The sequence below is a fragment of the Sarcophilus harrisii genome, chromosome 1 (genome assembly GCF_902635505.1).
Source record: "Sarcophilus harrisii chromosome 1, mSarHar1.11, whole genome shotgun sequence".
Lineage (NCBI taxonomy): Eukaryota > Metazoa > Chordata > Mammalia > Dasyuromorphia > Dasyuridae > Sarcophilus > Sarcophilus harrisii.
Genome location: NC_045426.1, coordinates 114,177,266 through 114,203,312, shown reverse-complemented (window position 1 = coordinate 114,203,312; position 26,047 = coordinate 114,177,266). Strand labels below are relative to the sequence as shown.

General features: G+C 34.0%; 1 protein-coding gene across 10 annotated transcripts in view; it reads right to left on the bottom strand.

The window, feature by feature from the left end:
- The window catches only part of PTPRD (protein tyrosine phosphatase receptor type D), a 1,049,942-nt gene that overhangs the window by 212,882 nt on the left and 811,013 nt on the right, over positions 1 to 26,047 (bottom strand). For 7 of the 10 annotated variants that reach the window (XM_031947762.1, XM_031947812.1, XM_031947874.1 and 4 more), the window contains 2 exons: positions 1,592 to 1,780; positions 311 to 319 (listed from right to left, as the gene is read on the bottom strand). In XM_031947762.1, the coding sequence (XP_031803622.1) occupies positions 311 to 319; positions 1,592 to 1,780 (198 nt within the window). The remainder of the gene's footprint in view (positions 1 to 310; positions 320 to 1,591; positions 1,781 to 26,047) is intronic. The other 3 variants (XM_031948119.1, XM_031948244.1, XM_031948301.1) reach the window with 1 other exon arrangement.

The following is a 26,047-nucleotide window of genomic DNA, read 5'->3' as shown; positions in this document are numbered from 1 at the left end:
TATACTATATAGGATATACTGAAAGCTAACTGAAAACAAACACTGCATTTGGGGTTATATAATGCAATTTCTGCATTACATTTATGTGATACTTGTGTATCGTTTCTGCTAGACAAGTGTTTTGACTACAACATTCCTGTGGAGGTGTGTGTGTGCGCGCCACTAGAAATCTGGTGACTACACTGACTGTTAGTAAAATGCATGCCATGCATTTTAATAATAATAATAATTATAATTATAATATTATAATAATATTCTGAATATGGAAATTAGTGGGGGGGTGAAGTGCGCTTCAGAACTAAGCACTTACCAATAGATTCTGGAGATTTAAATACGGAGAGAAGAAAGACAGCATAAAAATATTATTATATTCCTTATAATTTGGCACATAAGTTTTCAGAGTTAAAGCTTTATATACTAAATAATCTATGTCACATGTGAATAATTAATTCTTAATTTACATTAACAGGTCAATCTATACAATTCTGCTGACAACAAGCAAAGAGGCAGTTAACAAGACGGTTTAACATCACAGGACAGGTCAAAAGCTGAGAATTCTGGGAAAACAGGCAGTTAAGAACTATTCTACACCAATATTATTATTACTAATGCCAAGGTAACAGCTTATGATAAGTCCCCGTGATATTATCTGGGAATAGGTTTTAACATTTAAGAAATTTAGAATTATCTTTTTTCCCCCTCTAATCTAAAAAGAACAAAAGAATAAAACTAGGGACTAGGGAAGAAGGGAAGAGGAAGGAAGGAAAGGGCAACGGGGGGAGAGAGAGAGAGAGAGAGAGAGAGAGAGAGAGAGAGAGAGAGAGAGAGAAAGAGAGCAGCAAAAAGCTGGAATCTACACCAAAGCAGGTTTCTGTAGATCCAGACACTGAAGGATTCAAAAAGCTTTTGCGTGGGTGCACACTACTGTGGCTAATATGTTAGAAAATTCTTTTTCAGAAGGGGAAAAGGCCCCTTGCTTTCATGAATTTTAACAGAACTTTTAAAAATATATCTGGTTACACGTGGGGAGAAAAAAAATCTGTGTTTTATGTATTAGTGAGAAGAAAGATGTGTGTCCATACTTGCTAAGCTTTGGAGGGTTCAAATATGGAAAAGACAGCACAAACCACACTTTTTATTAAATTGTTTTTAGAATCTAATAAGAAAGTTTGGGATTGTCATGAAAATAACCATTGGTACTCCTTGCAAGTTCTGAATGAAGTCCAATGTTGAAATAAATTTGTCAACAGAAAAAAAAAGAAAGAAAGAAAGAAAGAAAGAATAAAGAAAGAGGAGAAAATGGATTCACCAAATACTGCCAAAGAGCAGTTAAAAAAAAAAAAAAACTTATCAAAAAATACAGTCACAGCAGTGAGCAATGTGGAATAAACAGAAGCTGCAAAACAGACAGAGAGAAAAAGAGACAGACTCTGAAACAGGCTATGACAACATCACAGAAATGGACAACACATTAAATAACAGAGAAGAAAAGAGGAAGAAAAATCATTACCTAAAATTAAATCAAAATAAAATAATAGTGAAAGGGGGGAAAAATCTCTAGGCGTTAGTTGAAACAGTAACGAGACCCTACCTGATCGTAACTGTTTGATGCGTCCGTTGTTGTTACTTGTGTCCACAGGTAAGAAATCTTTGAACCAAGTGATTTCTGGATCTGGGTTACCACTGGCTGCACAGAGCATGGTGGCAGTGCGAGTACGCTCAACCACCTTTAACTGTGGGCCCATGTCTATGGTAGGGAAGCCCCGGGGAATCTGATCCTCTGGAACACATACAAAAAAAAAAAGACAGTTATAAATTAAACAAATACAGTTCAACAAGCCTTACTTTTAGAGATGCACTGATCTGCATTCATCGAATTTTTTATCCTAATCACTGAGTATATTATTATTTCACCTTCCTCAGATTGCTGAAGCTTAGTCTCTGGGCACTAAGATGAATGAGAGATGGCAGAACACACTGTTACTTTTATGGGGATTAAAGAACTTAGGCTAAAGATTCCACTTGAAGCTCAATAGGTAACAGAAACAAATAATGAAGAGGAAAAGGGTCAGCAGTGAGCAATGAAGTCTGAGTACCCAGATCTATTTGGAGGCTGAGTATCACCGTAGCACCAGAGATCTGAGTTGTCTTTTTACAAATAACTTAAAATATGCTCCTACATATTCTTAGGTAAATATTTCCTATGTATGTATATTTTTATTAAGTTGCTTTTAGTGCTTAACATGAAAGCTTTTTATTTTAATGGAAATAACCAACAGTACTGCTATTTATGTTCCCATCAGCCATGTTTTCTATGTATATCCATTCTTCCAATTCATGTTGGGTATATCTGTTGAAAGAGTATGACATGCATTTTGGGGGATAGTGGGTAAGAGGGTGATAGTCTATTTTTTTAATTTGGTGAGATAATTCAATGCTTTTACTTTGAATGAATAGTATTCTCTGGTTGGCTTGTGAAAATAAACATATACAACAATGAATATGCAAATAATACAAACAATAAATTATTGGGGAGGGCTAATGACCAATAGATTCAACAGGATGAAGACAGAATACACCGAATCTAGGGAAAGCTTCTCTGAGGTATTTTTTGTGCACAAGGTGGTACCTCAGGAACAACATAAAATATGAAATAGATTGAGATGGGGCAAATAAAAGATCTAATCAAAGTTTGTTGAAAATTTGATGAGGGAAATGCCAATCTTATATGTGGAAATCAGGAAAGGCTTCATAAAGAAGGGTTATCTGACCTGGGATTTCAAGGGGATTAAAGAGATTGGGAAGGAATATATTCTGGGTTTGGGGATTGTAGATGTAGTAAGGTAGGAGGCAACAGGATAAACAACTAGGTAATGCAGTTTGGACAAAACATGAGTATGTCAACTGGTATGTGAAATAAAGCAGAAAAAGTAAGGGAGCCTTAAATGCTAATATAAAGAATTTACATTTTATCTTATGGGCAAGAGAGGCAATTAATGAAGGTTTGATGCTACTGCTGTAAGTAGAGAAGTGACATGGTAAGACGAGTGTGTTAGAAAGATATTTTTATTAGCTGCATACTAGATGGAGTAGAACAGAAATGTAAAATTCTGGTCCAGTGGAGCCTGGAACCAGATTAAAATGTAATTGGAAACTGTTTAATAAATAAAATACAACAAAGATAATGTTAATTTTTAGTTTTCTCTGTCAATATGTGGATGTCTGAAAGAAACAGTACTCTGCTACTAGAAGTCAAAAGACATGAACTACTCTCTGTCAGTTGCTAGTCATCTGGAATTGGATAAGTCACTCATACTTCTCTAAATCTCAAGGTCTCCATTTATTAAGTGACGATGATTGCACAACTGTACAACAACTCATAGGATTGTTATAAAGAGTTTCCTAATAAAATGTAAGGTGCTATATATATTTGAGCTTTTATCATTCGAAACACTTTAAGACTTTTCATCAGAAGGGTATTCTTTATACCAGTGCAAGTCACAATCCTTCACCCTCATTCTGTGCTATTTGTCTCAGTATCTCCAATGCAAGTTAGGCCTTCATTATATTCATTTCCTTTATGTGGTGCTCTCTTCTTTTCAAAAAATATAATGGTTCTCTGGGAGCAGGTTTCTTGGGGAACTTCTGGAGGTAGTCTTAGTTTCAGTTCAAATCAATAATCACCTCAAATGCAGCCAGATGTTAAAAGTTCCAATCCTTTATTGTCTCTTTCAAAATAGCCTGGTTAGCTTTCTTAGAGACCTCTCTGCTTGGTTCCATGAGCTCTTGCAGCTTGTCCTTTGCCTCTGCCAGCTTCAGCCTCCAGCTCTCTCTGAATTTTGGTTCTGAATCTCCCCACTGAATTCTGGCTCTCAATCTCCTCAACTGACTCCTCCACTGCCTCACTTCTGACTGAGGCTCTAAGAGCTTCTTATATATGATCTCTTAAAGGTATGAACCCAAAGGTTGACTCCTCCTCAGAGAGTGGGATTGTGGGAGGTATAACTTGTGAATCTCCTGAACTTGTGAAGTCTAATGTGTGAACTCTCAAAGATGTAAACTTAAGTACATAAGCATTTTTTCTGTCAATTCCAGTGAGTTAACACTTTGTAAGGATTCTAACACTGTTAAACTTATTATTTATATGTAATTTCATTTTTAGAAAAATTGTTATAAATCCTCTCCCTCTCTCCAGCCCTTTTTCTATTGATTGAGGAGGCAAGCAATATATCAATTCTACATGTAAAATAATGCGAAACATATTTCCTTAATAGCTTTCTTGCAAATAAATAAATAAACAAACAAACAAATAAATAACTATACTTCAGTTTCCACTCAGAATTCATCAGTTCCTTCTCAGGATGGATAGAATTTTTCATCAGGAGTCTTGAAATTTTCTTGGATTACTGTATTGATCACAATAGCTAAATCTTTCATAGTTTATCATTATTCAAAATTGTTGCTGCTGTGTATAATGATCTCTTGGTTCTGCTCACTTCACTCTGCATCAATTTACATATAGGCCTTCTTAGATTTTTCTGAAACCATCTTGCTCAACATTTCTTATAGCACAATAATTGCATTACAATTATATACTACAGCTTGTACAGCCACTTCTCAATGATGATCAATCCCTTAATTCCCAATTCTTTGCCACTACAAAAAAATGCTGTTCTAATATTTTTGCACATAATGTCCTTTTCCTTTTTCCTTTTATCTCTTTAGCATGTAGACCTACGTAACAGTATTATTCAACATGGGGCCAGCTGGCACTGTGGCCTGCCACATTCCTGAGTTTAGTCTGAATCAGGATTAAAATCGAGTAACTGAAAAATATCTAACAAAATAAAATAAAAATAACAATAGAACATGGAAAATATTAATGCCATTTTCCAATTCAACATGTGGCAACAGGCATCCCTGCATTTAGTAACCACTTTGTGATTTTGTTTTGATGCCAGTAATCTTGTTCTTCTACCCTTTCCCCCTTTTACAGATGTGAAAACTAAAACCCAGAGTTGTTAAGTAATTGGTCAATGTAACAAATATAATTAGTAGCAAAAGAGGATTTGAACCCAATCTCCAATCTTAAATCTAGTGCTCTTCCTAATGCCCCATTCTGTTCCTTCAAGGACAAAAATTAGAAATTATTCTGGAATTACAAATATAGTCAGAGACTTATCTTTCAAGGCACACAAGAATTAGTGGTGAGGGATACCTAAGAAAGTAGGCTATGCTAATAGTAGCAATCTATTCCATTTGAATTTCATTGGGCTGTTCTTTATGAGTTTAAAGGTTTTGTCAGTGTTTTTACATCTATGTAGCAGTTTTAATATTGCTTGAAAAAAGATCAATAGCTGCTATTGCATGTAAGCTATAATATCAAGCATCTTGCTTGGCAGCTATTGACACTTACTGCTTCAAAGGATAAAAATAATTTACTTGGAGTAGTCCAATGTCAACTAAATTACCTTCTTCACCTAGAACTAAGGGATATTTTCAAGGAGTCTTTGCAAAGCTTATAGATTTTGTTTGTTTCACTTGATTCCCCCCACACCTCCCACTGTTTAAAACCTGATTCAAATTCTCCTCCTCCAAAAAGTCTTTCCTGGCAATGTCCTTTTCTGGTTTTAGATTTTGCACATACCAATAAATCAAAATCAAACAATAATAAGAAAATACTTATTAATACATTTTCATGTGCCAAACACTGTGCTAAACCTTGAAGAGATGATGAAAGGGGGAAAAAAAAAACTCCGTCTTTTCCTTTTATCACTTATATTAACCCTTCTCTCTTACCACTTATACTAGGCCTTATTAAAACTTCCTTTATGAATTTATTCTGCTTTCCTTTGGACTAGAGTTATTTTTGCACTCTATTATAATAGAGTATAAACCCTAAGAAAACAACAACTTTATTTCAATTAAGCTATGTCTTTCCTTCAGTGCCTAGGACAATACTACAAACTGTAGTAAAAAAAAAAAATGATAATGTTTGAAGACAGATTTAGAAATGAGTGATTCCTCTGTCATCTTTTCACCATTCTGACTTCTTCATACATGATAAGGAAGTGCCCAAGAACAAAGGTTATTTTGTTTTGCCTATTTCATGGATCACATAAAAATGTCATCACCTAGAATCCAGGTTTTTTTTTGTTTGTTTGTTTGTTTGTTTGGCTAATGATATTCCCTTCCATATTAAGCTAAGGCTTGGATAGCTGAGCCTTCCCAAGAAGCCTTTGAAGTTCAGTGGGACCTACCACAACTTATACTCTATGGACATGTTGAGGCATAAAATACCCCAACAATATTAGGGTCCCCATTATGGCTTAGATTGTCTTAGAAACTCTGTTATTACTGACCAACAGATTGATATCAGACAGTCAGCAGTGTTTGTGGCATTCCCAAGGCTGGGTAACCTTAGAAATATTGCTACATCTGCCCTAGGAGCAACATCACATACTTAAAAAAGATCGCCCTCACAACAAGAAAGATTGTTAAATCAAATGGAATATTTTCAAAGCATTATTAAGTCCATACATTTATATCAAAACAACACTTTAAAGTTGCTGGGATGTTGCTATGATTTCTCAGTATCTCTTGTCTCCCTCAGGCTACTTAATCACTAGTAACATTAATGTATATAAATATTGCTCTAGTGGTAACTGTTTTTCATCTGGATTTGCATTTCTCTTTAAGTGCCACAAAATCTGCCACCAATCAATAGCAAGTGTCAAAGGTTTAGATTGTTGGGCCACTTGCTCTAGGCTCTTACCAAAGAAATTTGGATTTAATAACCATTTATAAGATGTGAAGTCTTTACCTTGGGAATCACTGACAAGGTCTGACTTGTGACATGCAGAAAAACACTCTAATGCATTTGCATGACCTCTCCTTCCCTTCTAGGCTCATAAAGAACACTCCAGAGCCCCTTTTTCATATACACAAGTGCACAACAAAGATAATCTATCTTGCATACTAATAGAATAGAGTATGTAAAGAGCTTTCCTTTCTTATTTTTAATAAGGGTAATTAAATTCTATCCATCCCCCTTATGCACAGAACCTCTTTCAAAGCACCCTCTTCATTAAATTTTCATGAGAAACATCACAATGTAACAGATTCAAATAGTCAGAGCTGTTATACTTTGACAGTTGTGGCTTGTTTCCAATTTGGCTGTCAGGTATTTGGCAATAAAACCCAGTATTCTACATAAAATGGACTGGAGAAATAATGAAATTTCTAATTGGAATGCTTATCTCAGTGGGTATAGTTTATAAGATGTTAATTGCTTTTTCCCCCCTTTAAATTTATTAGTGATTTATACAAAAGTATCTTGACTATGTGATGATATCATGTTTGACAGATCCTCAAGTGTCTGGGCTTTAGAGACTGGGTACTCCAATCAATACACTGCTGTATGTTGACCACATAAACTGGGCGGGATAGGAGGGAAGATTGCCATCAAAAATTAACAAATTGTCAATAAGCTTGTAACTTTAAACTTCTACATGAAGTGAAAAGAAAAAAAAATTATCTTATTCATTAATGTGCTCATTAAGCTTTAAACTGCATTACTTATCACTGTTCCATATTAATATTCAATCATGCTGAATTAGCTACTAATTCATCAACAATTTAAATCAGACTTGACCTTCACAAAGCCATTTGGTCTGTCATTTCAAGAGGCCATTAAAGGGCACATTACTTGTACTTGTGCTTAGTGAATCGGATAAGTAATACATATTTTGTTTGGAATGGCAGCTACAATAGACCTGGAATAAGAGTACATTCTTTGAATCTGTTCGGTGTCTTAATGGTATATCCTAATATTCCATTCTAGATTCCATTAAAAAAAAATAAAAAGGCATGTCAGCACTTTTTTTTTTCTCAGTGCTGTAAAACTTTTGTTAATGTTTGGATCTGCTTTGGAAACTGGTGAAAAGTAATGAGTAATATGAAGAATGTGTATTTATAAGGGGGAAAATGCCATGAGACATTTTGCAGGCTTTCATGGAGATTCAAATTAAACTAATATTTATTGAGTACCTTAATATATGCAAAGCACTTAACTAACTGGTGAGGTAGATACAAATTTAGTTAAGATATAGTCTCCTATCTCCCTTTAAGGACTTTTAGATTAGTAGGCTGTCGAGACACATAAACAGATAATTATAATATGTAATAAAGCATGAAAGTGTGCTAGCTGCAAACCAAAGTGATTTGTTAGATCTCAGGAAGAAGGTACTTCAAGAAGAAGCCAGCAGAGAAGGCTCCCTGTAACAGGTAGCATTTGTCTTTAGTTTTAAAAATGGATAGTAATTCTGCAGCTAAAAAAGGGATAATGAAGCACAAGAAATAGTATGAAGGCAGGCAAAGAGACAGGATAGTACACTATGTGTTCTGGGGACATGGAGCAGCCCACTTTGACCAGAGCACAGAAAGATGAAGAGATTAATGCAAAGTGAGGATGGAAAGAGAAGATGCTTCAAAAGAACAAAGTGTTTCCTTTCTAATAATTTTCACAAAATGGACTTCATTGGATTGCTTTACAATGCTCCTTTGTCAATAAGCTTAATACATGTTTGTTAAATAAATTAATGGATTATTCTAGTTGACCCTGGTGCCACAATTTCTGCTGTTTTTCTGGATTAGTATCAGGTCTGTTTGCAGAGAAAACATCCATAGCTTATCATTAGCCAAGCATTTCTCCACCAAAGAGCTGGCAAAAATGTGTGGAAAGTGATATAATGTATATTGGAGAAATTGTAGAAAATAATGGAACTTTTATGGAATTTTTATGATTTCAATAAATATCAAACACAGTGGTTCCTCCCATTCCTGAGTCCATAGCAAATCCTCCAATGAGGCCTTTTACAAATAATAGGTCAAGAATTATGTTAAAGAGTGAGTAAATAGTTCACTAGCTTTAAGACTCAGCAAGGACACTCCTGGGCATACAGTCCAAGGAAGGAGATAATAAAAATATGGGTCTATTGAAACATTCATAGCATTCCTCTATGGAAATAGAGATTGAAAATAAATTGAATACCTCTTATTACATGACTTAAAAAACCTCTATGGTATATGAATGTAACAGATGTTTTTTGAATTGTAAGAAATGATACATGCAATTCAGAAAAACATGGGAAGATTTGTGTAAATTGATCCAAAGGAAAATAGGTCAAGGAACAAAATATAAGATAATTATATAGACAAAGATTTGGAAAAAGAACATGACTTCTATATAGTTCAAAAACCTATAAAGATTGGGGGCAGCTAGGTGGTACAGTGGATAGAGCACCAGCCCTAAAGTCAAGAGAACCTGAGTTCAAATGTGACCTCAGACAACTAACACTTCCTAGCTGTGTGATCCTGAGCAAGTCACTTAACTCCAATTGCCTCAGCAAAAAAAAAACAAAACTATGAAGATAATTGAGAGCAAATGATGCTTTCCTCATGACAAAAAGAACATTGTACATAATATCAATATAAAGTAATTTTCTGCCTAATTATTTTTCATCACAAAGAGGGGTTCAAGCTGGGAGTGGAAGAGACTCATACAAAGACAAAAGGCATAAATAAAATGTAGAAATTTTTAGGGAAGAAGAAAATAAGCCTTCAAAATTTAAAACAGGTTTAAATATTAACTTTTATAAATTCCTTGAAGACAGATATCATCCATAGCTTTTTTTCCCCCTTTTCTAATTTCCCATGAGACTATAAGAATTACTTATTGACCTTTTATATGAAGTCTTCTCCAACTACTTTAATCAATCTGGATCTCCCCCTTCTCTGAACTTTTTGGCTTCACTTATTGCCTGTAAATTAGCTAACTGCTCACTAATCATTTTATGTGTCTGTCTTTGTCTCTCAGGTCAGATAAATGTTTATTAAAGTGAACCAAGTAATGAATTCTTGCCTAAATTCCATTCCATTCTACCTACCCTCTGGTCTAGAAATAGTTCTGTTTCCTATCTCTTTCTTCCTCTGATTTTACAAGAGAACACTTCTTGCCTGTGTTGCCAAATGTATTGCCTTGCTTTTTGGGTCTGGAATTTACTTTATCATTTAGCCATATAATATACCAACATGAGTCATTTTATAAGGTGATTTATGTCTCCTTCATAAACTAGCTTTCAAGATTTTATTTTTTATGTTTTGAGTTGAAACAAGCACTCTTTTGAAACTAAACACATGGAAATCATCAGCTACATTAAGGACAATATGATACAGTGAGAAAAGCCATGGGTTTGAATCCCAGCTTTGCTGGGAAAGCATAGGAAGGGATACCACCTTTGTCAGTTTCCTCTCCTGTAAAAAAAAAAAAAAAAAAAAAGGGAGGGGGAGGGGATGTGCTAAAGCCTTTCCAGTTGCAAATCTAATGCTTTTTTTTTTTCAAAAAAAAAAACTTTTCCCCCTTGAGGCAATTGGGGTTAAGTGAGTTGCCCAGAGTCACACAGCTAAGAAGTATTAAGTGTCTGAGGCTGAATTCAAACTCGGGTCCTCCAATTTCAAGGCCAACACTATCCACTGTACCATCTAGCTGCCCCTCTTTTTATTATTGTAATTGAGAATGATCGTTTATTACTCTAACTCACATAAGATATGGTCATAATACAATATTCTATTTTCTACTAGCTTTCCCTTTTTTCAGCAATTAATGGAATTCATTTGGAATAAAATGAGGGTTTCAGATGCCATTCTGCTCTTCTTATCTCAGTAGAATATCTTTTAATGATCTTTATCACATGTGGGTTAATGCCATCTGAAACAAATATATAAACTAGAATTCCAAAAAAGTATGATAGAAGAAAAGCCAGGTGGATCCATTGAGCCAGGACAGTACTTCCTCTTTAGAGTTTTCTATTGAATTTTTCCTTTTTTCAAAGAGATCTTCCTGAAGTCATCTATTCCATAAGTTTCTCTTTATTCCCCTAGCTGAAAGTGTTTTTTCCCTTATCAAATTTGTCCTATAGATTTCATTTGAATATGTTTTTTTTTTTTTAACCTCATTTTACCTTATTTGATACTTGTACACATGTCAAAAGTTTTCTATTTAAAAAGAAACTCCCTGAGGAGGAAGTTTTGTTTTAAGATCAAACATTTAGAGATAGAAGGAATGTAAACAGGTATCAGTTAAATCCCTTAATTTTGAAGATGAAACCTGGAGCCTAAAAAATATGACTGATTTGTCCATTATTCTAGTTTATAAGTAGCAGAAACAAGTTTTGAATAAAAGTTCTCTACTCCAAATTCACTATAATGAGCCATCAATCATATATAGAAGGCCAAGAAAGTTAATGAAATTTTAGATTATGTTATGAGGGGCATCTAGATTAAGGAAGAGATGGTTATACTGCTGTACATTACCCCCACTTAGAGCATATCTACAGCAATGGATTCAATGACTGGTTCTTCATTTTGAGAAGAACATAGGTAAACTAAAGAACATTTACTGGAAGCAAATGAGGGGCATTTAACTTAATGTTGTATTATTAAATGAAAGAACTTGTGATATTTAATTTGGAGAAAAGCAGTCTAGCAGACATGTTAGCTTTCTTCAAGTACTAAGTGTTTTTAGTATTGGACTTGCTATTATTACATTTTTGATCCTAAAAGGGAGAAGATCAGGAACAAGTAGTACAAGTTTGAAAGAAGCAAATTCAGGCTTACTGTAAGGAAAAGTTTCCTATCAATTTTGACAATCCTAAAATAGAATAGGCTACCATGGGAGGTAGACTTTGCCTCAATGGACATTTGATTTAAAACACACACTCACAAAATGAGCAAGATCTTATAAAATATATTGCAAGGGAGATTCATGTTGAATTACAGATTGAAGTAGACGATGGGCTCTTCCAACAATAAAATTCTATAATTCAGGATATAGTTTTGTAGCTCAACACCTGAATTAATAATTATCTATTGAATTGAATACAATTTAATTTCCATTAATTACCACTATCCTTCTTTTAGAATCATTGTGTACTTGGTGGTCAAATTAACCAAAAAAATTCAGGGTGACTCATTGCTGATCCCAATATTGACAGTGACTAGAGCAAAAGTATTCTGTCAGAACATAGGTCTCCAGTAATTGGTAATTAAAAATTTGAGGATGATAAATAAGTTTCATTTTCCTGCAGAGAAATCAAGAAATACTTGTGGTGTAAGATTATTTTCTTAATATTTAATGTAAGCATGGACAATTTTCAGATGATGAAATTAAAGCCATTTATAGTTATATAGAAAAATGCTCTAAATCACTATTGATTAGAGAAATGCAAATTTAAGGTTAGGGTTAGGTACCACCTCACACCTCTCAGATTGGCTAAAATGACAGGAAAAGATAATGATAAATATTGGAGGGGGTATGGGAAAACTGGGGCACTAATACATTGTTGGTGGAGTTGTGAAATAATCCAACCATTCTGGAGAGCAATCTGGAACAAGCTGGAATAATAGCCTGAAGAGCTATTAAACTGTGCATACTCTTTAATCCAGCAGTGCCATTACGGGGTCCCAAGATAATAATAAAGGAGGGAAAAGGACACATGTGTTCAAAATGTTTGTAGCAGCTCTTTGGTACCAAAGAATTGGAAAATGAGATACCCATCAATTGGGAATGGCTGAACAAGCTGTGATACATGAAGGTAATGGAATATTATTGTTCTTATAGAAAATGAAACAACAAACTGATAATAAAAAAGCCTGGAGAGATTTACATGAACTGATGCTAAGTGAAACAACCAGAACCAATAATATATTAAACACAATAACAGTAAGAATATGCGATGATCAATTTATGAAACATTTGGTTCTTCTCAGTGATTCAGTGCTCCAAAACAATCCCAATAGACTTTGGACAGAAAATGCCATCTGCATCCAGAAAAAGATCTAAGAACACTAAATGTAAATCAACACATGTGTTCACTTGTTTTTTTTTTTTTTTTTTTAATCTCTCCCATGTTTTTTTCCCCTTTTGCTCTGATTTTTATCTCCCAAAATTGCAAGTAATAGACCTTATATTTTTTAATCAAAAGATCTATATCATGATGAATACGACATCTGGGATTCAAATGACTCCATCCATCACAGTCAGTCTCAGAGTTGCAGTATTGATTAAAAGAAGATTCTTAAGGATGACATTATCTTATGGGTGAAATAATACACCTGACCTTCCGATAATGGGTAATATGAGGAAAATTCTGCCCTTTCAAATAGGATAGTCTAAATTTACAAAGAGTTTCTTTATGATAGAATATTATTACTAAATGAGAGTTCTTCAAAGTTTACAAGACAAGCATATTTCTGTGAGTTCATAATTCAGGATCTAAAATGTCTCAGTACAAATGAAAACTTAATTCAAACTTTAATATAATTTGTTCCCATTGTAGGATTATTGCTTTTAATTCTCAAAAGGCCAAAAAAAAAAAGGTGTTCCTTAGATTATAGAAGGGATTTTTTGCACAAAAATGTTCAGATAAATGGAGATATGCAGAATAATAATAGAGTGCTAACTTTGATGAGAGTTGTAAAGAGTACCTAGCTTAATGTTTGAAATATATTGGCTATGTGATTGTAAGCAAATTATTTAACCTTTTCAGTGTTTCTAAACAACCCTCTTATGCCAATAAATTGTAAGCCCATGTTAATCTTTACTTGTTGAGGGAGCTCTCTTGGGGAAGTTGCCTATAACTGTAAAATTTCAAATATGGACTAAGTATAGTTACATATATCTAATTTCAGTTAAAATTCTACATGACCATGACAAACAATGGTCAAAGGTCTGCAAAGAATCCTACTTGTTTCCATGTATCCACACAATCCTTAAAACATAAACAAACAAACCCAACTTGTTTACAATTATAACATTCTCTATCTAAAAAAGGATGCTAACTGGAAAGGTACAGAAATTCTTTGTTGGACCAAGTTTAAAAAGGCTGATGAATGGTATATAGATCTTGGTACAACAACATGACTCTTCAAGACAAATAATTTTATCACCTTACATGCACATATGACAGTGACAGATCATGATATGATCAGGGAAAAAAAATCATATTCTGTGTAATGGCAGATTCTTAAAAAAAATTCAACCAATAATCTGATGGGTATCCAAGGATAGAAAGTCAAAGTTTACTTTCTAAATAAAACAATACTGAGGAACTTACGTTACACCAACACCATTGCAAGCAAGTACACGTTAAAGATAACTTTCTATACTTCAATGCCAACATATCAATAGATTCATGATATCAAAGGTGTTGATATTGTCTACCATTGGAAATATCTCTTCCACTTCTTATCTTGTGAGATTCTTGTCCAAGTACTTCTGTAAACCTTCCACAGAGTATAGATCTTATTCAATAAAAGCATTTTTCAAAATTTTAAAAAATTGCCTACATTTCAGTGAATTTGCCCCATGGCATGTCAAATTCAACTTAATATAAGATGATTCAGGCAGTGTTTAATAGGATTAATTAAAAAGGGGAAATACTAAGATTAGTCAAGATTTTTTTTTTTTTTTTTTAACCACAGTCTAGGCAAGTAGAGGTGAAGGTTTGAACTGATTGGAATAGAGAACGGTCAGAGACAATAGATGTCATGGAATGAAACATGACAGTTGGTAATCATTTGGACAGTACCATGCTTCTGAGTCAACTACCTTTCAGAATAAAACTAACCCATCAGAAAACAAATTAGAGACATTTTCCTTTCAATATTACAGATACTAAAGACAAATGGCTGGAAATAAAGTTTATTATTTCAAAAACAGTGTAAATAAAGCTTTTATTTTCACTATTCCAGATGGCAGCAGGATATAATTTGCACTGTTTTGACATCATGACCATATTATTCATAATCATTCTTCCTACAACTGAATTGAATGAAGGACTGAAAACAGGAAAATAAAAAGAGGGGAAATAAAAAGCTAAATCAACATTTTTCCAGCAAAGTTGGGCTTTTGGGCCATGATCAAAATGGTTATGCATATGAATGAAATCAGAAAAAAAAAGCTCACACAAACAAAGCAGTTTCTAATTATAAGTTAAAGGCTACTCAGAGTTGGAAATAAATGATCTAAAGTATGAGAAAACTGCCAGTTAATAAACATTATTCCCATTAGAATTTTTTAAAAAGGATCTGCAAAGAAATAATTATGATCAACAAAGAATGGATCCTGATTCCAGGATCCAATGTTCCCAGTTATTATATCCAGATGGAAAATGTTTCTGAGCATGACTATAATAAATCAGGAAGAGTAAAGGCTTCATTTTAGAGTAGGTCAAGGTATTCACTGAGTGTCATCATAGGCTACAAAGGTCTCCAAAGACTTTTCATAGATTCCAGTAAATTATGCAATGCAAGAATAAAAAATTGGACATGATAAGCTGATGAGAGACTTATTAGCAGCTGTTAAATATTCAACATACTAAGCAGTTACCCATAGAATATTTTGATGTGAAGTATACATTAAAAAATATTCTTAGCACATTGAAGAGGTGGTAAGGCAGCTTCAGTGCAAAATAAAACAAATTTGTTTAGTAGCATTATATGCAATTATCCTGCAAATTGCCAAGCAATGTCTATATAGCAGAACACAAAAGCACTTAGACTAAATTATCATTTGTATGAATGTTGTAGCTGAGATTTCACATTACATTAAGTCAGTTAACATTCATAGTTATTTGCATTTGGCCTTAAATAAGTCTTCTGTTATAACAAATGTGCATACCCTGATACCCTATATGGTCCAGTTAGATAAATTCAGTGAAAAAAAATTTTTTTCAATAGTATTTTATTTTCTAAATACAAATTTTCAACATTTTCAACATTTGTTTTTGTAAGACTGTGTTCCAAATTTTTCTATCCCTTCCCAAGACAGCAAGTAATTTAATATAGGTTACACATGTACAATTATTTTAAACATATTTCAATATTTGTCAAACTGTGAAAGAAAAAATCAAACCCCCAAAAAATGAGAAAACAAACAAAAAAGTGAAAATACTACACTTCAATCCATATTCACTCTCCATAGTTTTCTCTCTGGATATAGATGGCATTTTCTACCCCAAGTCTATTAGAACTTCCTTGAATCACTGCATTGTTGACTAGAGCCAGGAGCTGAGAATCTAATGAGGGATATACATGCACAGACACACAAACACACACACACACATACACACACACACACACACAAATATACACACATGAACATATATGCACATACATACATGTATATAAATAATAGTTTGCATTTACAGAATGGGAAAAAATTAAAAGAGTAAGGACTGGAATTTAGAGGGGTCAGAGAAGACTTCCTGTGGTATGTGGGAATATAATTGGGATTCATATAGTTAATATATGTCTGAAGTCAAATGTGAATTCAAGTTTTCTGGACTCTAGGTCCAGTATTTTATCCACTTCACAACATAGCCTACTATTAACTTGTTTGTTTTTATAGAAGCCAACTAAATCATTTTGAGACCAATTTACAAAAGAACTCAAATACAACTGTCAGGTGATTAGGGTGTTAAAAAAATTCAAGAAGAAATTTGAATTTATGATCTTTATCATTGAGAGATTTTTCCCAGGCTCTCTGCTGTGGGAAGCATCTGAAATGAGGAATGGTTAAAAAAAAAAAAAACACAAAACATTTCTTTGGAGATATTTTAAGGCACCTACACAATAGGCAGGCTGCTGGTCCATGATGGAGTTAGAATAAAAGAAGCCTATTTATGTGGAGAGACTTGTGGCAATAATTGAAGGAGTTGGTGTATGTAGAAAGACAAGCAGAAAAAATGTTTGTAGCAGCTTTTTTTGTGGTTGCAAAAATTGAAAAATGAGTAGATGCCCATCAATTGAGGAATGTCTGAATAAGTTATGGTATATGAAAGTAATGGAATATGTTGTTCTATAAAAAATGATTAACAAACTGATTTTAGAAAGGCTTGGAAAGATTTGCATGAACTAATGCTGAGTGAAACAAGTAAAACCAGGAATATAGTATACACAGTAACAGCAAGATTGTGTGATAAAAGTAAAAGACTTGGATCTTCTCAGAGGTTCGATGATCCAAGACAATCCCAATACTTTGGATAGAAGATGCCATCTGCATTCAGAGAAAGAACTATGGAGAATGCAATACGTGTCATATTAATTTTTTTTCTTTTTTTTTTCTTTCATGGTTTTTCTTTTGTTCTGATTCTTCTCTTCCAACATGATTCATAAAGAAATGTATATTAATATACATGTATATCCAGAAAAAAAAAAAGCTGTAACTACTGCCTGCAGGGGATTTGTAGCTGCTGACCATCTTAGGTTGTAAGAGATAGTGCTATTGAATCTATCCCAAAGCTGCATCTGTGGTGGTTAGCAATAAAGATAGCTGTGGTTAGATTTAATCTATTATTACCTATCTTGATTGTAACAGTATGTTTAACACACACACACACACACACATGCAAAGTAAAAATCCATGCCTATTGCACTATTATTCATTTCTCATGTAATCTTCCCCATATTCTTATCAATACATGTTCTATGGGACTGTTTTTCCTTTTTGTCTTTGTGTTCCCTGAACCCAGAAGAGTGCCTTGTACAATAGTAGGTGATTAAACTTTTTTGCTAGACCTTGACCAGAAACTTAGTAAGATTAGGGATTCTGTTCTAGCAAAATTTTATACAATTGAATTGCTACAATTCTGTGAGATAAATGCTATTATCTTCATTTTACCGATGAGCAAACTGAGGCAAACGTTTGCCCAGGATAGTAAAAGTCTTCTTGACTCCAGACTCAATATTCTAGGCACTACAACACCTAACTGTCACCTCTCATTTTATCTCCCATTTCTTTCACTGTGCCCTCTTTAATTTTCATTCCATAGGGAAAAAACCTCCCTCTATCTTGGACTTTCCCCTCACATTCTCTTCTATCTACTAGCTTTTCTATCTCCAGTCTTTTTTCCCATCACTTTGATCTGTTGATGGGTAGAGTTCTGGGTTTGAAGTTATAAAGACCAGAGTTTAATGAACACTTAATCAGCACAGCAGTACTTTAAGGGGAATGGAAATACTCATTATTCCCCACCCCTCTTCTGGACTATCCTTTTGCCACCAGCATTCAGCATCTTTACCTCCTTTTAAATACAAAGTTATCAGTCTACCTAATGAGATTATGGTTCTTCCTCTTCCTCTCCACCCCAACTCTACCCCTTTACTAGGGAAATCCACTTCCCATGTTGATAGTCCTTCAAACTCTGGGACCTCTGAATTCTTAACTTACATGAATCTCTTAATCTATTCCTTCCTACAGCTTTAACCACATAAAGGGATGGTCACATAGTGGATCTCACCAATACTCATAGTTAAGTGATCCATTTCCTTAATTAAAAATATTGATATTGCTCTGACCACAAATTCCAATTACTTTAATTCTCCCAAAAACTCAATCCTTTTAAACTCATTCTTCTTTCTCATGAAGATTATCAATCCTTCTATCACTCAGTTCATGGAGGGTAAACCTTGGAAACCTGCTCCTATATCCTCTACCAGTTAAGGGGATGTACTCAGGGCATTTATCACAACATGTCCCACCTTGCTGCTTAATAATAATAATATTACTAATGATAATTATCATTTATATAGCACCTTCTATACTTAAAGCTTTGTGCTAAGGGAAATATCTCATTTGATCCTTACAACAATCTTGGGAAGTTGGTGCTATTATTATCCTTTTTTTTTTTTTTAAAACACATTTATGGAAAAAGAGGTTAAATGATTTGCCCAAAGTCAACACCAGTAAATATTTTAAGTCTGGATTTGAATTCTGGTTTTTCTGACTCCAAGTCCCGAACCCTACCCATTTATCTGTCTCCCAGAAACAAATCATTATGAAAGATAAAATCAACTCTGAAACTAACATTTCCTCAATACCTGGTGGCTGGGGTCTCTCCCTGTAGTTGGAGCACATTCTCTCACACCCTTTAAGAAGCGCCCTAAGAGCATTTACTTCATAATTTTCCAGCCGCTGTTCTCTAGGACTTGACCCCACAAGATAATATCAATCCTAAAACTCATATCTCTACAGATTATTTCCCGAGACTTCATGATGCTCCCTTTCTCCCTCCCTACTCCAACTTTTTCCAACTTCTTTTTATGTGCTATCTTCCTTCTTAAGTTTGAAAACTCCTTGAGGGAGGGGAATGCCTCCTTTTGTATCCTCAAGAGTTTAGAATACATAATAGGCACTTGATAAATATGCATCGGCTCTTGATTATCTCCCTCCACACAAAAGCTTTTCCAAACTTTCTCTCTTTTCCTCAATCAGGGATTGCCTGCTTCCCCTCTTTCTGCCTCTCTTTTTCTCCTTTTTTTTAGCCTTCTGCCAAACATCTCACCTGTTACTTTAACAAGAAAAAAATGACAATTTGACCAAAGCTCTCTTTCCCCTCTTTTCTTCATTTCAAAAATCTTTGACATCATCTCTCACTCTCTCTTCCTTTTCCCCCAGGATCCAGAAATGAGGTGGCTTTTTGCTAAGGCCATCCCTTTCTATATGTGCTACTGTTCAGTCATTTTCTGTCATGTCTGATTCTTCCTGACCCCATTTGCAATTTCTTGACAAGGAAACTAGAGTTGCTTGTCATTTTCTTTTCCAGCCCACTTTATAGATGAGGAAATCGAGGAAAACAAGGTTAAGTGGCCTGGTCAGAATCACATAATCAGTAAGTCTCTGAGGCTAGATTTGAACTCCAGAAGATGAGTCTTCTGACTCCATCGCTGGCTCTCTAACCATTGGGTCACATAGCTGCCTTTTCTTCACTATACTTACTTGATCTCCACCCTACTTCTCCTACAGAATGCAACCAAAATCAATCTTCTCTCTCTTAAAATTTCAGTCTCTCCTTATCTAATAATTTCTTTACCATTGTCTTTAATATAGAGAAGAGTGTTCCTCATTTAAAAAATAATCTTTCATAAGATCTTATTTTCTTTGCAAACTATCATCCCATATGTCTCCTGACTTTCTCAGCCAAACCTTTAAGACAACTCAGCTTCATTCAATGACTTCAATTCCTTCTCTCACATGTACTTCTAAGTTCTTAGGGATCTAGCTTCTGACTGGGTTACTGAACTGAAACTGTTCTTTTCAAAGTTACCAGTGATTTCTTAGCTATATAGGGTATTATGTATTGCAATTTTAAGTTATAAAAGTCTTAAATTGCAACACTAATCCCGTTTTAGAGGCAACTGGAGTTGTGACTTGCCTAGAATCATAAAGTAAATGTCTAAGATCATTTTTGAACTCAGGTCCTCTCATCTCTAGGATTAATGCTTTAGCCACAGAGCCACCTAGTTGCCTCTATAGATCCTAAGACATTTGAGAAATATGGTTCTATCCAGTCCTCTAAGTTTCAGTCCTACATCACCAATTACCAATTGCATATTTCAAATGGAATATTCTTGAAGCATTTCAAATTCTACATATCAAAGATGACCTAATTACCTTTCCCCCCAAAGCCATGCCTCTGTAAAATGTTCTATCAAAAATACCATACTTATTCTCATCTCCAAAATCTCCCAGATCCATAATGTTGGTGCTATCCTCAGTTTTTCATTCTCAGTCATTCCATATATCCAATTGGTTGCCAAATTTTGCCATTTCTACTCCAAAAATATCTGTTGCATCTGACCCTTTCTGTATTCACACAGCTAACCCCTTTAATTCAGGCTTTCATCACATTTTATATAAATTATTGCAAAGGCTTCCAAATTGGTCTTCCTCCATTAAGTCTCTCTTTGAATCAGTCCATGCTGATAAAGTGATTTTCCTCAAGTGGACATACCATTTCCTCATTCAAAATATTAAGTCCAATGGCTTCCTGTTACCTACCTATTACAGAATCAATTATAAATACTTCTGTTTAGTTTTTAAATACTAACTCACTTCAGCCTATCTTTTCATCTTATATTTTCCCTTTCCTTCACCAGCAATATAGTCATATTCTTTCTCTGTTCCTCATACACATATATCGCTTGTCTATTCCTTTATAATGATCAATTCCCAGAACTACTATGCAATACTTCTTCATTTCCACCTCAAATTCTTCCTTCCCTTCATGGTACAGACCAAGTAAAACCTTCTATGTTACACTTGAACCCCTCAATTACTGGGGTCTTCCATCTTAAAGTATCTTGTATTTGTTCTCTTTATTGAATCAATAGATACTTATTTTTTGTATATTATTCTTGTGTCCCCAGTTAGAATATAAGTTGCTCTTTAGGAATAAAGACTGTTTCATTCATTTTATTTGTATATCTTTTACATAGCACATTGCTTCGAACCTGAAAGAGGCACAGTAAATATTTGTTTGTTGGCTACATTAGTGGCCCTGTGCTCAGTATAATTAAACTGAAATAAATTAATTCACTGCCCTCAACATTATATTACTCATTTAACATTCCATACAAACATGGATAAGCTTGAATAATAATAGTAATGCTAGTACAAAACTTTCATAAGTTATGGTTTTCCAAGCATTTTCTTCCCAGCAATTCAATAGGAGAGGTCCAGGTAAGAATTAATTCCAATTTACAAATGAGAACTTTGGGAGGTTAAGAACTTTCAGGGTCAAAGAGGGCACTTAAATCCAGTTTTCTTTCCTTGAAGTCTGTTTTGTTTTTTTTTTTCAAAATATTATTACTTTGTTTTTCCTCAAATAAAAGATACACAAACAATAAACTGACAGTTAATTTAACAGTAAGATTGAAACTCATGAATAGATATTGTAGATATGTAAATATTTATTCTTGGAACAGAATGCCATGCTTCTATTCTCTGCCCTTAAAGACAGAGAAAGAAGGAAAGAATTTTCCCATACCACTATTTCATTCAGTCTTTGTGTAAGAGGATGGGGGATGGTAGCGAAAAAATTGTAGAAGATTTTTTGTTCTTAGATAATAAAATAATGCCAAATTGACTGAAGACACAGAATACAACCACTGAGCCAACAGACCATTCTTTAGTGGTCCTAAAGACCACTCCTCCAAAAATGTGCCAAGAAAGATGAATTTCTGGAGTCCTCAATTCTCTCCACAGCTTCTGGAGCAAACATTTGGTAAATGGAAGCTCCAGTTATTTTCAAGTAATTTGTGAAGATGAGATCCACTGAGGCTTCTAACAACTCTACACCTGATTCTATGGCTGCAAAGAAGAGCATGACTCTTCTGATCAATCTCTTGAAACTGATTTTCCATTTTTGCTCAGTTGAAAATACTGCTTTTCTTTCTACAACTTAAGTATGAATATTTAAAACATTTATTGTAAAGACATGTTGTTTTGGAGATGACTTTTCACAGAAATTCTGATAGAGAACTGTTAAAGATAAATTATTGAATCATAAACCTAGAACAGGACAGTACTTCTAAGGCAATCTAGTTAACCTTCTCACTTGTGAGGTGGGGAAACCAGGTAGGATAAGTTATGAATTTTGCTGGAATAAAAAAAAAATCAGAACAAAAGGGAAAAACCATGGGAGAGATTAAAAAAAAAAAAAAAAACAGAAAAAAGAAGTGAACATAGTATATGTTGATTTACATTGAGTCTCCTTAGTTTTTTTCTGGATGCAGATGGCCTTTTCTGTCCAAAGTCTATTGAGATTGCTTTAGATCACTGAACCACTGAGATGAACCAAGCCTTTCATCGTTTATCATCACACATTCTTGCTGTTACTGTCTACAACATATTCCTAGTTCTGTTTGTTTCACTCAGCATCAGTTAATGTAAATCTTTCCAGGTCTTTCTAAAATCAGTCTTGTTCATCATTTTTTATAGAACAATAATATTCCATTACCTTTATAAACCAAGATGATGGGCTTCTGTTCATTTTCCAATTCTTTGTTACTACAAACATTTTTGCACATGTGGGTTATTTTCCTTCTTTTATGACTTCCTTGGGATACAGATAATACCAATAATGGTACAGCTAAGTCAAAGCATATGCACAGTTTGGAACATAGTGCCAAACTGCTCCCCAGAATGGTTGGATTGTTTCACAACTCCACCAATAATGCATCAGTGACCCAATTTTCCTATCTCCCCTCCAACATTTATAATGATTTCTTCCTGTCATTTTAGCTAATCTGAGAGGTGTGAGGTGGTACATCAGAGCTGTCAGAGGTGTTTAAATTTGCATTTCTCATATTCATATCCTTTGATCATTTATCAGCTGGGGAATGATTTATATTCTTATAAATTTGACAGAGTTCTTTATATATTTTAGAAGTGAGACCTTTGTCAGAAACACTGGCTTTAAAGATTTTTTTTTTCCACCTTTGTAATTCCCTTTTAATCTTGTTTCTGCTGGCTATTTTTGTGCAAAAACTTTTTAATTTAATGTAATCAAAAGTGTCCACTTTGCTTTTCATAATATTCTTTAGTTCTTCTTTGGTCATAAATCCCTCCTTCTCCAAAGCTCTGATAGGTAAATTATCCCTTGCTCTCCTAATTTGTTTATGGTACCATTCTTTATGCCCAAATCACGTATCCATATTTGACGTATATGTATCCATTTGACGTATATGGGGTGTGTAAGTTTATGCCGAGTTTCTGACATATTATTTTCCAGTTTTCCCAGCAATTTTTGTCAAATAGTGACTTCTTATTTCAGAAGCTGGAGTTTGGGGATTTATCAAATACTAGATTGCTATAGGTCTTGATTATTGTGTTATGTGTATCTAATCTATTCCACTGATCCATTATTCTACTTCTTAGCCAGCACCAAATGGTTTTGATGACAACTGCTTTATAATATAATTTTAGGTTTGGCACTGCTAAACCACTATCCTTTGTATTTCTTTTTTCATTAATTGCCTTGATATTCTTGACATTTTGTTCTTCCAGGTAAACTTTGTTATTATTTTTTTTTCTAATTCCATAAAATAAATTTTTGGCAATTTGATTGCTTTGGCATTGAATAAGTAGAGCGATTTAGGTGGAATTGTCATTTTTATTATATTATATACCTATGACCAATTGATATTTTTCTAATTGTTTAGATCTAATTTTATTTATATAAGTGGTAGCCCCAAATATTTAATTTTGTCTATAGTAATTTTAAGTGGAATTTACCTTTCTATCTCTTGTTAATGGACTTTGTCAGTAATACACAGCAAATCTGATGATTTGTGGTCATTATCATTTAGAACTTGTTTTGATATAGGATTATGATACCCTTTAGGTAGGAGATAGCCAGGTTTGTGTATTTATTTTTTTGGCTATTGACAGGTTCTGAAGGCATAAGAAATAGATATAAGGGGAAAAGTGGAAAATGTTTAAGAAATATATTTATCCATCCATACATGTATACATACGTAACACATACATGCATGTATATTTGAGTGAGTACACATATATTACACATGTATAGGTATATGGATATGTAGCTAGGTGGAACAGAGCATTGAATGTAAGAATAGCATAAAATGCAGGTCTGGAGTCAGGAAAACTCACATTCCCCACCAAATCTATCCTTAGACACATACTAGCTATGTGATACTAGGTAAGTCATTTACTATATTTGCATGAATTTTTTTTAATCAATAAAATGAACTGAAGAAGGAAGTGGAAGATCCTCTAGTCTCTTTGCTAAGAAAAGCACCAAAGGGGTCACAAAGAATAAGACATGACTAAAAAAATGATGTATATATGTGGGCATGTATATATGCAGAAACATGTATATACTGATATATGCATATATGTATACACATTTGGCTAAGGATTTTTATCTTTTATGGTATTAAAAACTGCCTTTTAGCCTTTCAAACTTAAAAATTATAGATTAAGTGCAAGAAGGAATTTTAGAAGTCATCTTGTCCCCATCCCAACTTAAAAACAGGAAAATGAAGCCAGCAGATGTGCTGTGACTGCCTAAAGTCATATAGCAAGATTTAAGCCTGTCTTCTGACTCCTAAGACAGTGCTCTTTCTATTGAATGACACCATCACAGCTGAATAAAAAACAAACACTCTCATATAAGACTATCAAATTTCATATATGAAGAGTTCTCCATAAAGAATAAAAGGTACATGATCACAAAAATATGTATTTTTAAATTTGAGATATGTGATTTAAGAATGGATTTTGCAAATAGAGAAAATGCAGTTTCCTAAGTATAAATAATTTTCTTTAGGACTATAGAGCCCTGAATCCATCCCCACAGTGTTTTAGAAGAGGATTATGTTAATATGTGGTTGTCAGGTTGTGGAGCACTTTAAAGCTTTTGGAATTACATGCTGCCAATTTATGAAACTACTTAAAGAAATCCACAATCCTCCCTTCAACTCTTTTTTTTTGGGGGGGGTGGCTACCATCTTTCATTCAAAAAGAACACTAAAAAGGAAATTCAAAACTTCAGAGAAGGAAGTGAGGCAATGTGAAACATTAGGACTTTTAAAAATATAGAACATAACCACAGTAATTTGAAAATCAAATTTCTCACATCAACTTTCTGTACTAGAAGTTAATGATAAAAATATATAGTGATGTACATAACTATCAATCTATCTCTGTGCATCTATATTTTCAAGTGACTAAAATGTTACAAACTCTAGGAATATCTTATACCTCTAGAAGAAGTCTTCTGACCTCACTCAAAGCTTTAATAACTCTCACCTGATACACAATTCTAATAACCATAGTTAAAAGCTCACAGCAAATGAGAAGCCTCCAATTGAAGCAGTCAAGTATTCTAGTGGGAGACTAAAGAAGATAAATGACAATCTAACAACAAAGGGAAGAGAAAGACTACTAAAAAGCAAACACAAATAATCAGGGCAAGTCATCTGGCTCTCTTGGGAAAGGGGCAAGTCATCCCACATAACCAAAGAGCACCAGAAGAATACTGCTTAATTAGAGCTTAACATTAAAAAAAAAAAAAAAATGATAATGGCAACTTTGTCAGAAAGAAAAGGTTTTAATTAATTCAGTACTTCAGAGAGCCATCATTTTTTTCAATTTGAGTCATCTCTCAACTTAGTAAAT